This window comes from Hylaeus anthracinus, unplaced genomic scaffold, assembly GCF_026225885.1.
Source record: "Hylaeus anthracinus isolate JK02 unplaced genomic scaffold, UHH_iyHylAnth1.0_haploid 11980, whole genome shotgun sequence".
In the NCBI taxonomy this organism is placed as follows: domain Eukaryota; kingdom Metazoa; phylum Arthropoda; class Insecta; order Hymenoptera; family Colletidae; genus Hylaeus; species Hylaeus anthracinus.
The window spans coordinates 233286-247780 of NW_026534328.1; the positions used below are offsets into that span (position 1 = coordinate 233286).

General features: G+C 35.1%; 2 protein-coding genes and 1 long non-coding RNA gene across 4 annotated transcripts; 1 reads left to right on the forward strand and 2 right to left on the reverse strand.

Annotated features, from left to right (window-relative positions):
- Positions 1-6248: 6248 nt before the first annotated feature.
- On the forward strand, positions 6249-9208 carry LOC128897131 (tubulin gamma-1 chain). Its single transcript, XM_054160840.1, has 10 exons — positions 6249-6484; positions 6554-6626; positions 6933-7135; positions 7314-7460; positions 7531-7667; positions 7744-7938; positions 8023-8134; positions 8202-8333; positions 8398-8580; positions 8831-9208. Exons 2-10 carry the CDS (start codon positions 6578-6580, stop codon positions 9032-9034), a joined length of 1362 nt encoding a protein of 453 aa, XP_054016815.1. The 5' UTR covers positions 6249-6484; positions 6554-6577; the 3' UTR covers positions 9035-9208.
- LOC128897152 (uncharacterized) lies at positions 7916-8541 on the reverse strand. Its single transcript, XR_008462222.1, has 2 exons — positions 8385-8541; positions 7916-8249 (listed from the first exon to the last, which is right to left on the reverse strand). It is a non-coding gene; the product is annotated as an uncharacterized LOC128897152 (long non-coding RNA).
- A 24-nt stretch (positions 9209-9232) lies between the features above and the next one.
- Positions 9233-11411, reverse strand: LOC128897139 (tRNA (adenine(58)-N(1))-methyltransferase catalytic subunit TRMT61A). Of its 2 annotated transcripts, none has more exons than XM_054160857.1 (5): positions 11002-11411; positions 10712-10830; positions 10034-10306; positions 9644-9813; positions 9233-9418 (listed from the first exon to the last, which is right to left on the reverse strand). In XM_054160857.1, exons 1-5 carry the CDS (start codon positions 11007-11009, stop codon positions 9245-9247), a joined length of 744 nt encoding a protein of 247 aa, XP_054016832.1. In that variant the 5' UTR covers positions 11010-11411; the 3' UTR covers positions 9233-9244. The 2 variants fall into 2 exon arrangements, with proteins under 2 accessions (XP_054016832.1, XP_054016830.1); XM_054160855.1 differs by having other exon boundaries at positions 10472-10830.
- Positions 11412-14495: the final 3084 nt, after the last annotated feature.

Sequence of the window (14495 nt, forward strand, 5' to 3'; positions counted from 1 at the left end):
CGATCTGTCATGGGCGGTGGTGAAACGCACCTTGATTCGGCGTTTTAAAAGACCGCTGCCATTCGCGCGTTTGCTGAAAGAAGCAGCGACGTACACGGCGAGTCCCGGGCAACAATTGGGAGATTATTGTTTTGAAAAACTCTCCAAGTTGCGTGCCCTAAAATTGAAGATCCCTGATGCGTGTTTGGAGGACGCTGTCATCAGCGGTATAAGCGACGAGACGATCGAACGGACGATTCGGTCCAATCGATATGAAAACGTCGACGAGCTATAAGCTGTGATGAAGGAAATGGGGTCGATGCCACGAGCGACGGCCCAGAAAATGGCAAGTCCACGACAACGTGGGCCTATGAACGAGATCGAGCTGACGGCTTCTACGTCGACAGCGAAGTCGACATCGTCTACAACGGCGGAGGCCACCCAACGACGAGCGGTTACCTGCTTTAATTGCGGAGAGGTGGGGCACTATTCGGGCAGGTGCCCAAGCAGCCAGGCTACCTGCAAGTCTTGCAGCAGGAAGGGATATTTCGACAGATTCTGTTCTAGGTTGAAAGCCATGAATGCGGCATAGGTGAGCGACGAATAGTTTGATGTTTTAACAAACAGACGACGCATGATCAGAGTAAGTACTACTCGTATGAATTAGAGACGATGGCCGTGGAGTTTGTTCTTTGACATTTCCGCGTGTAATTGCTCATATTAAATTTCACGGTCGTTACGGATTGTAACGTGTTTTGTACGACGTTCACCAAAACGGATTTGGTACCGCGAATTGGACGATGGTGGTTGGAAGTTCAAGACTTCAATCTTGCCATCGAGTATCGCGCGGGCACGAGAAGTATAAATCTTGTGCCAAGAATAGACATTTATCCGGTAGATGTAACTGAGGCGGATTGGGTTTTGTCAGTTCAATTGCAAAATGAGCAGTTGTGTCGGGTCCGTAGGATTCTCGCGGAGAATGTGCGGAATGTCGTTACTAAATAATATTTCTCCAATTAAATGTTGAATGGAGGTAAAGTTTACCGACGGCTGGATGACGGACGCGTTGCGTGGGTTGTACCGCGCGCGGCGCGTATTCAAATTTGTTGCTTGTACCACGACGATGTAGGGTGTCCTGAATACTACGTATTCGGAAAAGGCGCTACGATTAGGACCTTCGAGAAAGGGGAAGGCGTGCGAAGCTGTTTATTGCGGCGGAGCGACTGAAGTCTTGGATAGCGGCGGTCGAATAAACCGAGCTATGACCCAAGAACCGAATGCACGCATCCCAAGCAGGTAAAAATCCATAGTTGTGAGGTTTGTTACGGATGTGGTGGCCTTTGATTACAGAGTAGAACCACCTACCGTGTCGACGGATATGAGTTCGTCAGAGTTGCCGGAAGGCCGTGAGTTGCAGCAATGATGTCTAGCCGCTGGTGAATGGTCATGACTCTGCTGCTGGGTCAGTAGTGGACGCTGGTCACTACTGAACATCGATGATTTGTCTGCCATCGGGCTGGGAGTGACAGCTGGTTGCTCTCAGACGATGAAGAGACCGATACTACGGCAGTGGTGCTAATTTGATCACCACTGCCTGATTGTTACGAACGGCTGGGTCAGTAGTGGACGCTGGTCACTACTGGATGCCGATGAGCTGTTGGGCTGAAGATGACCGGAGCAGTCAACGCAGTACCCGAAAGAGGATCTGGTGATGCCAAGGGTCCGTTCCGGATCCATCGTGTACTTGGTAACGACCGATACGAGGTCGAGGATTTAAGACAGAGAAGTAGAAGGGCCAAAACGGTAGTTGCAGCCGACCGGCTGGAACCTTGGGTTGCGGCCATTGAATAGGGAACTATGAGAAACTAAAATTTGTACGTTAGTCAGTTCTCAGGTGATGGAAGGGGACGGGCTCGTGGCCATAGGTGGTCGGTGCCGTCGCCCATGGAACATGAGGTCAACGGGGATCCCTGAGCTGATTGCAGCAGAGCTGGAGGGCGAGGCCTACTGAAGGGATCCAGACACCGACGTCCGAGTCACCAGACGATGGTGGCGACTGGCCACCATCGGGTGACGAAGATTTGCGTACCATTCATGGGATAGTGATGTCTAACCACTATCGAATGGTACGAGATTTGTCTATCATGATAATGGTGATGTGTGGTCCGGTAAAAAACCGGCTAGATACTCAGGCCAGTCTTTGATTTTTTGTGTTACAGAAAACGACGTAAGCAAAGGCTAGCCAAGACGAGGAGGACATCGCTTGAGGACAAGCGAAAATGCAGACTGGTCGAGTGTTAGGAAATTCGAGAGCTCGCCTAAACATTGGCGCATGGACGACAGGGCGCGATGCTGCGATGCCAGCCCCCCGTCATAAATAACGTCAAAGGCCCTTCAAGAGCCTTCATTGACGGGGCTACGCAGAGACTTTCCCAGGCCGGGAAAGTCACTTCTTGGCCAGCTATCGTCGTATACAGAGCTCCACGAATAAAATCTCATTGTTAAAGAATATTCGGCGTTTTATACCTTGCGTTTATTTAATCGTCTTACATGAATTTCAATATATTTATCTACATAGATATGTTTGATACGCATCATGGCTATCAAAAAATCGAGTACATTTCATTAACGTAAATCAAGCGGTATTCCCAGAAGAATTAAATAAACAATTTTGCAGTTGTGAATCTAAAGCATTCATTTGATGTACATGGTAATTAAAAATTTTGTTTCCACAGCTTTTTCGAAAATTATCACTCAAGTTCATGTACATGATACATTCGAAATGGAAATTGTTTGTTTTAAAAAATATATCCGAACATTAGTTATAAATAAGTCATATTTAACGACTGTATTTTTAAAAGAAAGTGAAAAAAAAGGAATAGTGTAAGAACGTTTCAACAGGACTCGAAGTCGCGACAGAGGAATTATTATGCTGATGCTTTACTGACCACGCCAAATTCGCTATTGATAGAGTCGCTTATAACTCACAAAGTAAGCACCAATAATAACTTCAATGTTGAATATCTCGGAAAGTTTATGACGTAAACTATAAATCGTCTACCCCCAAAACTGAATATCATTCGCTTCAGTTTTCTACTGTGCAAAGGCTCATCAAAAAATTAGCGTCATATATGGGTCCGTTCCCTTGTCAGTCTCTCTTTTTTCTTCATCAAACTGTCTCTTTCTACTTCGTCGACGCTTTCAACCTTTGGACGGATTCGAAGCTGATCGAGACATTTGGTTACACCACATACATAACCAGCCGAGGTGTCGATTCTAAGTTTACATGCGGCTCCAGCCGAGCGCGAACGTAGAAAGAAACAGAGAGAAGAAAGCGAGAGAGAGAGAGAGAGAGAGATCCAAGGCACGAAGCTAGGAACCAAAACATATCGGCGGGCGCGAGACAATACTAATGTAACAATAAAACTTTTTCATTTATTAATTTTTTTAAATCAAACTTTTTCCAATGTATTTGTAAGATTTGTATGATTACAATGAGACCAAAAACGATATACATACAGCGAAACAGGAAAGTATTCGGCTATTTGTTTGTATTTTATATTTCATATTACCTCTTATACAAACAATTTTTTTTTTTTTATATAAATTATACAAGATGTTCGGCAACCGAACAAAATATAAAATAAGAATAAAAAAAATACACAGCAGCTTGGGATCGAACTAGCGATATCTTATGTACGATCAGTTACCAGCTGGAACAAGTTTTTTCGCCAGAATGACCGTTAACAGTGTCGTATCCAGGGTAACAGGTGTGGGGTGCTATAGCTATTGTGGCTATGAGCGCGAAATCATGAATATATTTGTCCTTATTATTTATATATTGTCTATAATTATATATTGTCTTTATATATTGTCCTACATTTGTCCATAAATCATGAATATATTTGTAAAATTATGCAGGGGTAATTAAGATACACTTTTTTAGTCGTGCGTATATACAAAAAACCCAGCTGACTACGATACCTGCGAACCAAGTCGAAAAGCGTGTTTAGATGGTCGATACGGTGACAGAAAGGAAGACGACGACAGCGCTGCGGTGGAAAGCACGATATTGAGGCAGCCATGTTGGCATATGAATCGTCTCAATTGTAGCAACAACACCAATGTAATTTTATGAGGCGAGGAAACAACCTTTTTAGCTGACTTTTTTTTAAAACTAATCCTTGTAAAATGCTGCTGCGGAGGATAGTTACAGATTTTTGGAAAAAGACCCACAAAAAATGTCTTGTCTTTAAACGTATTTTTAGCACGTTTCAAAAGCGAATTGCAAAATGTGTAACTGTCTCCCGCAACGGTATTTTATAAGGAACAATTTAAAAAAAAAATCAGCCGGAGAGGTCGCTTCCTCGCCTCATAAAATTACAATAACTGTTTGGAAAATTACAAACGTTTGACATCATTCTGTCTTTATCTCTCCTCCGATTGTTGTATCTCCCTATCTGTCATAGCATCATTGGAGAGACAAGGATCTATCTATCCTTGTCCCAGAGCTTCCTGCTTTTCCCGCAACTGTCGCTGAAGTCAACTCAGAGTTTTGCTGGGTCTCCTGCGCATCCTTAAAACTTTTTTTCCGACCACGTGTTACAAAAACGCATAAAAAAAATGGCGTGGGCACGAAATAAAACTATCGCGCGAATGCCGGGGTCACCAATTGTAGGTATTTATGTACCAAATCTAACCTACAGAACTTATTACGAAATAACAACACGGTTTAATTAACAAAGTTTTAATAACAGAACAAGAATAGAAATAACAATGTAGGGACTTTACGATTCGCGGTAGACGTGTACGCTTACTTAGTCCGGGAAGAAGTGCTAACAAAACAACTACGCTTCCTTCTCCTTAAAACTGCGGGAACATCTAAGTATCAAAATCCCTAGATGTTCCTCAGTTAGCGAGGTGTGAAGGTTAGTCGCCTTGGCCTAACCCCACAAGTCTGTGGCGTTCCCAAATGTGTTAAACACCACAAGACAAGAATCTTTCGACTCCGTAAAACTCCTCGGACAAAAAAATGAAAGAAAAACTTTTTAATAACAATAACAGCTTTATTCAAAATCAGGTTTGTACTCTCGTAATAACGGAACTAGACTGAACACGTTTTCCCTAGTTCGCTTGCTATTTTTAAAACCGGAAACGACAGATGGCGCTGTCATGAAAATTGACTCTTTTCTTTCTGCCAGCATCGGTAGGGGTTGCCACAAGTCGTCCTCAGTAAGCGCCATCTCCTATCGATTGTCTGAACCAAATTTGTGACGTCACTTGCTCTGTATTATCGTTAAAATGGCGGAACCTCGTATTTGGGAATGCAATTCTTTGCCTACAGATTTTGTCCTTATATGAGCATATTTTGGGCTCAATGAGGGCTCATTCGAAAGAGTAAGGTCCAAGGAATGGCGCTCTGGTCGTCGTTTGAGTCACAAAATTCTTTTAGTAACCTAAAAATACAACTATTCTGCGGATGTATTTTGCTCGACTTTTGCTCGAATTTGGACGCTCATATTATTAAATATCGACGAAATCTCGTTCAACTATGATCAGAGCGCCATTCCTTGGACCTCCTTCTTTCGAATGAGCCCCAATTGAGCCCAGAATATGCTCATATAACGACAAAATCTATGGACAAGCAAACCCATATTTCGGGCCAGATTTTGTCGGTTTACAGCGCGCTGTATTACCCATGAATTGACTTCAGCGACAGTCGCGGAAAAAGTAGGAAACTCCGGGACAAGGATAGAGAGGGCGATACAACAATTGCAGGAGAGACGAAGACAGGGCGATTAGGCTAGCATGATTCTTGTCAAAGATTTTGAAGCAAAGAAGCAATATTTTCTAATAATTCTGATTTTTAATATATTCTTTACACTTTGGCGGATGCGACTCCAAGGCCTGATGTTGGAAAAAGTATATGTAAACAAATTTCTTCTATAAGAAAAAAAAAACCGTACTTTTATTGTTTATAATGTTTTAAGGCCGAAATTGCAAAATCAGGCCTTGGAGTCGCATCCGCCAAAGTGTAACGAATATATTAAAACCAGAATTATTAGAAAATATTGCTTCTTTGCTTCAAAATCTTTGACAAGAATCATGCTAGCCTAATTGCCCTGTCCTCGTCTCTCCTGCAATTGTTATATCGCCCTCTCTGTCCTTGTCCCGGAGTTTCCTATTTTTTCCGCGACTATCGCTGAAGTCAATTCGGAATCTGTTCTAACTCCTGCGCACCCTTAAAGGCGCATCCCTTCAACTGACTTTCTGAATGCTCCCATTGCTATTCACACGTATATTTGATCAACAAACTAGTGTGTGTGTGTTTACTCGCATACATAATTGTTTTTCAAGAAATAGTAAAACATATAAAAGTCAAGAGTAAAATAATGAAAAAATTCTTATACGTTCCTTAATGTTGAAGAATATTTAATAGACTTTATACATATATGCTATTGTTAGTCATATTTATCCCTGGAGAACACTAATAGTCAATGTACCGGTAATGTGTGAAATGTCAATCCAATTGAAAAACTACCTCGCGTAAAATTAATTGTAATCTGATTTCCAGTGAGAAGTAAATATCAAATTCAAGATGCCTTGTGAAATGATAACGTTGCAACTTGGCCAGTGTGGCAATCAAAGTAAGCAATTTATAGTTTACGTTTATATTGAAATGTCATTTCGATTCTAGTATATTATACTGTTTTTTCAATTATTTTCAGTGTTAATATGTTTCATTGTTATGTTATATATGTCGAAATATTTCTTTGTAGAAAATATTAATTTCTTTGATTTCCAATTAACGTGATTTAAATTATAGCTAATTAAATATTTATATTATTATAAAAACAAATCTTAATAGGTTGAGTCATGTAATGTATTAAAATACTATATTCCTGAAAAATATAACAAAGTTTAATTTATATACTTTTTTATATACTTTTTAGTTGGATTTGAGTTTTGGAAGAAATTATGCGCAGAACATGGTATCAGTGCAGAAGGTATTTTAGAAGATTATGCGACGGAAGGAACTGACAGAAAAGATGTATTTTTTTACCAATCAGATGATGAACATTATATACCAAGGGCAGTATTATTAGATTTAGAGCCTAGAGTAATACATACGATTATGAATTCTCCATATTCAAAGGTTTGCCTTTTTTATTATTACAAATTTCCCTAAATATATTATATAATAATTATAGATTTCACCAGCTTTTAAATCTTACATTTATTTAAATTACCTTCATAATCAGTTTTAATTAAAATGATATACTTTGTGCATATTTGTACATATATTTATTAATACTGTAATTTTTTTTCACAAGTTATACAATCCAGAGAATATTTATTTATCAAAACACGGAGGTGGTGCTGGGAATAACTGGGCATCTGGTTATCACCAAGGAGAGAAACTTCAAGAAGAAATTTTTGATATTTTGGATAGAGAGGCTGATGGAAGTGATAGTCTAGAGGTATGCTTATATGCTTTTTAAGAAAAGTTATTTGTATCTTAAGAGTTTATAATGTTATTTATTTCTACAGGGATTTGTTCTATGCCATTCTATAGCAGGTGGTACAGGTTCGGGTATGGGTTCTTTTATGCTGGAATCTCTTGCAGACAGATATCCAAAAAAATTAATTGAAACATATAGTGTTTTCCCAAACCAAGATGAAATAAGGTATGTTTTATATAAAATAATCTTATTATACTACAATAATTTAAAAATTGAAGTTAATTCTTTTATCTTTTTCCAGTGATGTAGTGGTACAGCCATATAATTCTTTATTAACGCTGAAAAGATTGACACAATGTGCCGATTGTGTTGTTGTTTTAGACAATACTGCACTTAACAGAATAGCATTGGATAGACTTCATATTCAAAATCCCAGTTTTACACAAATCAATCAACTTGTATCCACGATAATGTCTGTTAGCACTACTACACTTCGGTAGCGTATTACTTTATTTATATTGATATAAAATAATATAATTTATATCATCTTATAACTTAAATCACATTTTCACAATACTAGATATCCTTCTTACATGAATAATGATTTAGTTGGTTTAATTGCTCCGTTAATTCCAACACCACGTTTACATTTTCTCATGACGGGTTACACTCCACTTACTACAGATCAGGAAGTAAGTAATGAGGTAAGATTATACTTTAAGTTTTGTCATTAAAATAATACAAATTATAATTAAATAGGGTGCCTCTGTGAGAAAAACTTCTGTATTAGACGTCATGAGGCGTTTACTGCAACCAAAAAACATGATGGTTTCTACAGCATTAGATAGAAACGCATTTCACTGTTATATATCTATTTTAAATATCATTCAGGCAAGTGTCATATAATTTAAAGTAATATGAACATAGACAAATTATAGATACCTCTTTTTTATAGGGTGAAGTAGACCCAACACAAGTTCATAAGTCATTACAAAGGATTAGGGAACGAAAACTCGCACAATTTATACCGTGGGGTCCTGCTAGTATACAAGTAGCTCTTTCGAGAAAATCCCCGTACATACAAAGTACACATCGAGTATCTGGCTTAATGTTAGCTAATCATACAAACATATCATCGGTAGGTTGTATATAATATACAAATTTTGATGTGTTAAAATATATTAAATTGTCATGTTTAATTAATATAGTCAGTCAACAAACAGTACATATTTAAATTAATTAATTATTTAATACAATATTGAACAAAATAATCATTAATTTTATTTAAATATAATTTTAAAAAATGTTATTTATTAAATGTAGACTATATTTATAAGTGTATATTATGAAAAGATAATTTTTGTAAATTGCCTTTTATCATGTTTCAGTTATTTGATCGTGCCTTACAACAATATGATAAACTGCGAAAGAGGGAAGCATTCTTGGAACAGTTTCGTAAAGAGAAAATGTTTGAAGAAAATTTGGATGAGTTGGACAATTCTCGAGAAGTCGTTGAATATTTAGTAAAAGAATATCAAGCAGCTACACGAGTCGATTATTTGTCTTGGAATCCTAACAAAGCAGAAACATAAAGTAGTCCAAATTCTAAATAAGATTATAATGTATACAAGTAGGAGTTCAGAATCTGATCATTATTCACTAGTTTTGCAATGCTTTCGCCATTATTACAGATTTTTATTTTGAAAAGAATTGAAGTTATATCACTCAAATCAACTTTTAACAAACTAAGTGTTACGGTGAATCAACATTTTGTGTTTTTTTTGCCATGACTTAGAATATAATCAGTCTTTGGACTGTAAACTTATTTCTGATTTTCGTGCATATAACGGGGGTAGTGTAGCAATAGTAATAAATCCTGTATGACCAGGTAGAGAACGAGCGTGCGTTACGGTAAGAAGTTTAGTTTGATTTTGCTTTTCATCTTCATTTTGTTGTGCCATATCTTTGTCTGCATGCTAAAACATAAGTTAAAACGTTTACATTACTATTTCGAAACTTTACTACTGTCTTGAATACAAAAAGTAAACTTAGTACGTGCCATTTATGCTACATATTATATCTACGATATTTTTCTACGAAAATTAAATGAAAAATAATACTTTACACTACACATAAAATATTTACCAATATTTTATTATTAAAATTATATCAATCACATATGTTGTATCTATTTTACGAACCTTATGTTTTAGACATTCCAAATCAAGTGTAGGAAGGTTTTTATATTGTACATTCACCTCTCTTTGTAAGCACTCGTATGTATTTAACTCAATGAATTCTTTTGATATTAACTTTTCACAAGTACGTTGAACTTGTTCAATGCAAGGTGAAAAAGAACAAAGTTTTCCACCTGTTTAGGAACAAAGTAATAAAATAATTCTCTAAATTTATTTAAGAAATTGTGTCATGTATTTCTCAGTATTAATTATTACTAATTTTGTGTAACAGAAAACACTTTAGAAATAAAATAAATTAAGAAAAATAAAATTTTCTATGTATTTTCATGTAAAGCTATAAATGAAAATCACAATGAAAAAAATTATATTTAATTAAGCATAATTACTCTGTACCTGATTCTTTTAAAGTACATAGTGCATGATCAATTGCTAACCATGGATGTGGGAGATCCAAAAAAATTGCATCTACCTTGTTTTTCAATTCTTTTCCAAATCCTTCTATACAAACATCTTTATGACCTAACGTCACAAATTTACTAAGACCATGTCTCTTAAATTCTGTATTAGCAACATTTACACGTTGTTCATGAAACTCAAATGTATAAAGATGTCCATGTGGACGAACAGCGCGAATAAGAGCATGTGAGAGGGATCCACTTCCAGTGCCTGTACAGATAAAACATAAAAATGAATATATAACATAATAATAGTGTATATAAATCTTTATATTAGTTGCCATATTTATGACAGGTATATAAACTTTTCCTTTTTAAATTTTATATTTAAAAGAAATTCAGTATTTCCAAAAATAGTGTATAACATTTGCTGAACCTGTCTCAATGATTATGTTTCCTGGTGTTAAATCCATTAAGTACAAAATAAGACTTATATCGGGGCTATAGATAATTTGTGTTCTATGGGGAACTGTTAATGTCCAAAGTTCCGGTGTTGGTTGTAGCACATATCCCCATCCACGTGAAAGTTGTACTTTTGTACCATATTTTTCTCCAACCAGAGAAAAAACTTTGAGGGCTCCATATATAGTTTGAAAGATGTTATCAACCATATTACCTTTTCTATTTACAATTTTTTGGGTTACTTCCAAAGAATGCATATTATTGGGTCCTAAGTATAAAATGACCACATCTCCTTCTTCGATGACTTCTTTTACTTTGTTGAAACTCATTTTGCTAAAAATAAACACAATCTATTTTCTTATCACTTCTGGTGTTTTTACTCATTTATAATTTGTTATTATAGTTGCTATATTTTATATTAGTACATTATCATTATCAACTTATTTTTTATTTTATGAATATTATTCATTTAATAATTTGTTAATTCTAATTTATACATCTTACGGTTTCATATATTACACATCAATTATCAACTTATTAACATATGTAGAACATTTATAAAATTCTTCACTGTTTATAAGATTTTTTACGAAGTGTATATATGTATATCAAAGAGGATTAGATAGAGTGGAAGGACTCATAAGAGCGCTGTATAAAAAATCGTATACGAGTTTCAGTGCCCTCTGGTGAGTGGGGACCGTATTAAACACCCCCTCCTTTCGCCTCACTCCGCAAGTTGCTCCGTAGTTCTATAATCCCAGAAATCTCAGGTCACAAATTTGAATTCTGTGAACTTGCATCACAATAAAGACGCATAACAAATCTTTCATGCTACAATTTATATTTTGTAATAACGTAAAAGTTAAAACATAGTGTATAAAGTGTATCATGAAAAAGTGTTGCGCATCATTATTGCGACAAGATTTCTGTAAAAAGATTGAAGTTCTATGATGTAATGAAGTATACATAATTATGAAACATAAGTTACAATTAAGTAATATAAGTTTATACTTACACTTAGTTATATAGTATAGTTACATTAGTTTATACTTAAGAATTATTTATACATAATAGTAAAAGGTAAAAGAGAGGTAGGATATAATAAATTATTGTACAGTATAAACATACAATATATTTTTTGAAATATGTATGCACGATTATACAATTAAGTTTTTAAATTAATTAAAAATTAAAATCATTTAAACATTAAATTACATATGCGAATGCTCCTATTTTCTCTGGCATCAATGTTCGCAAACTGGAGCCACTTGTCTCAGCTACAAAGGATAAAGTCATCTTTAATGTTTTTCCCTCACATTTGTAACAAATATTCACATAAAACGTACTGTGTACTTACATAGCAGGATTTTTCGGTAATGAAAACAATATTATTTCAGCATTTCCTGCTTTACGCATGCAGTCTGCCATGGCACATTTATGTGGCATTTTATGTTAACTATTAAGAAAGAAAATAATAAATACAAATATGTCCATATCATGAGAAATGGTCCAGTGCTACTCAGACAAAACTACAGACAAGAGAAACAAGAATTTGGCAAGCAGTGAGAGGATTGGTATCTGACAGACACACAATTGTCGTCCCTTCTTCACGAAGGTATCATCTTCGTTCGTTAGTTCGAAAAATTGATATCTGAGAATAATACAAATACATATCATGCGAACACAGCAGCATACTACAATTACATTTTATGAAATTATACATATATATAATTTATTAAATGTAACTTTGAGTTATGTATAAAATGCTTCGAATCGGACGCCGCGATGAACAGGAATGTTTGGAATTTACTAAAAAGACTTATTTGTTTGCCATGACCGACGCTCAAATTTCGAACAAAGGATAACTCGAAAATAACGCTCAAATAATATTAAATACGCGAAATAATTTAGAATACTTGTTCGTTGATTATTAAAACATCCAAACATTATCTAAAATATACTTATGTATGTATTAGGGAACAACGCCGAAATTTACAAAAAACACTACAAGACGCACAACTACACGGTAACGGTATAAGCCAGGGCCCCCAAGCTTTACTCTTGTGACCATGAAGCCCGATTTAATTCGAGCCCCCGGGGTTTGGCGGCGCCAGTGTCACTCTTTTACGTACTATTAAGTTCATATTCTGTGTAAGTTTATTCTATGGTGTATTCACCCGGCAAAATTTGAACTTCAACTCACTCCATATATCCATATTTGGTCACTGAAACATACGAACGCTTTCAATTGTTTCGAAGCTAATCGCACGATCGAACGCGATCAATAATTCAACGATTGGAACGATTGGATGGAATTCAACGATTTTACTAAAGACATGGACGATAAAAAACGGTAAATAATTTTTAAAGTATATTTACAAAATTTTTAATGAAAATATTTAATGAATTCTATTGATATCAATTAGCACCTGCTGCATCTGTCAAGCCACAGGAGGAAACTAGGACGGAAATTGAAGAAGAAGAAGAACGTAAGTTTTTGATCTGTATACATATACATATGATAAAATAATATATAAACATAACATTTATACACTACATGTAAATGAGAAAACCTCCAACATTTAATATATATACAATGTTATATAATTTGGTTAATATAGATCAACCCGTGCTCACCATTAGGTGCCAGGACAATGTGGGACCTCAGGATAGCATAGGACTGAAGGGCTTCATTGATCCTGATACCAGTAGAGATTCCGGCGCCTATAATGTGCTTCCTGGTTCATCCAGAGGCTAGTGTATTACCTTACAATAATATTATCTTCTATTGCATTCCTTTTTTTAATTATGATAGGTATTCAGTATTATGTGTGTCATTTAAAAGGTGCTTCTATTAATTCTTCGTTAGAATTACCGATTGTGCTGTCCAAAGGGGTCGACTCCAAGCAGCCAGCAGGAAATGTTTTAAAGGTATTAAGTATTTTTTTTATTATATATTTTATTGCATTTTTTATTATATATTTTTATTGTACATTTTTCCGTATTTTTATTGTATATTGTATTTTTTTATTATATATTTTTATTGTATATTTTATTGCATTTTTTGATTATATATTTTTATTGTACATTTTACCATAATTTTATTGTATATTTCATTGTATTTTTATTATATATTTTATTATATTTTTATTATATATTTTATTATATTTTTATTATATATTTTATTATATTTTATTATATATATTTTTTATTGTATATTGTACTGTATATTTTTATTACATTTATGTATAATAAATTTAATTTTATAAAGTAGGGTCTTTTTTTTTCCTTTCTTTACTTTTTATTCAGTTTCATTTTAAAGCAGGTACATGTACACATATATAGGACCATGTTGTTGTGTGCGTGGCTCACTGATTATGTTGTATGTGTAGTAACGACACTGGCGCCGCCAAACCCCGGGGGCCCGAATTAAATCGGGCTTCAACGCGAAATACGGTAGCTTGGCAGCCCTGGTATAAGCAGGTATAACCAGAGTATTAGATAGAGTGGAAGATATGCGTATTGTTGCGTATCGCTACTTTTGATAAAGATAAATTAATTCCCATGTCATTTATTTAAAACAATTTGTTAATACTCACTCCCATAGCGACCGTTAACTAGTATAGACGTCTATTGTAAAAGCTTGTATTTAAAGTAAAGAAATTCAACTTTTTTGTTAAATTAGCTATATTTAAACAGTTATAATAAAGTTTATATTACATTTCTTAATTTATCTTAAATTAACTTATTCCTGGATAAGTCGCACGCAGTTCTAATAATCTTGTCACATGCGGCGTGAACGCCAGAAAAATCCTAAGTCCTTAAAAATAAAACCGCACGAACTCGCAACAGTATATTTGTTGTAAACTTATTATTGCAATGCAGCAAGAGGTCATCATTTTGAACAGTGTCTGCATTAAATAATAAATGATAACAAAATAAGTTAGTGTTAATAAATGAAAGGGAAGAGAAAAACTTTTCTATTCCTTTTTTCGCGA

Bases quoted from the DNA above. Each gene is read 5' to 3' on its own strand.
- LOC128897131 (XM_054160840.1), top strand. From the start codon at position 6,578: ATGCCTTGTGAAATGATAACGTTGCAACTTGGCCAGTGTGGCAATCAA. The intron at 7,136-7,313 runs GTTTGCCTTTTT...TTTTTTCACAAG, and splicing joins TGAATTCTCCATATTCAAAG to TTATACAATCCAGAGAATAT. The intron at 7,939-8,022 runs GTAGCGTATTAC...TCACAATACTAG, and splicing joins GTTAGCACTACTACACTTCG to ATATCCTTCTTACATGAATA.
- LOC128897139 (XM_054160855.1), bottom strand. The intron at 10,307-10,471 runs GTTCAGCAAATG...TTATCTGTACAG, and splicing joins AAACATAATCATTGAGACAG to GCACTGGAAGTGGATCCCTC. The intron at 9,814-10,033 runs GTACAGAGTAAT...GTTCCTAAACAG, and splicing joins ATGTACTTTAAAAGAATCAG to GTGGAAAACTTTGTTCTTTT.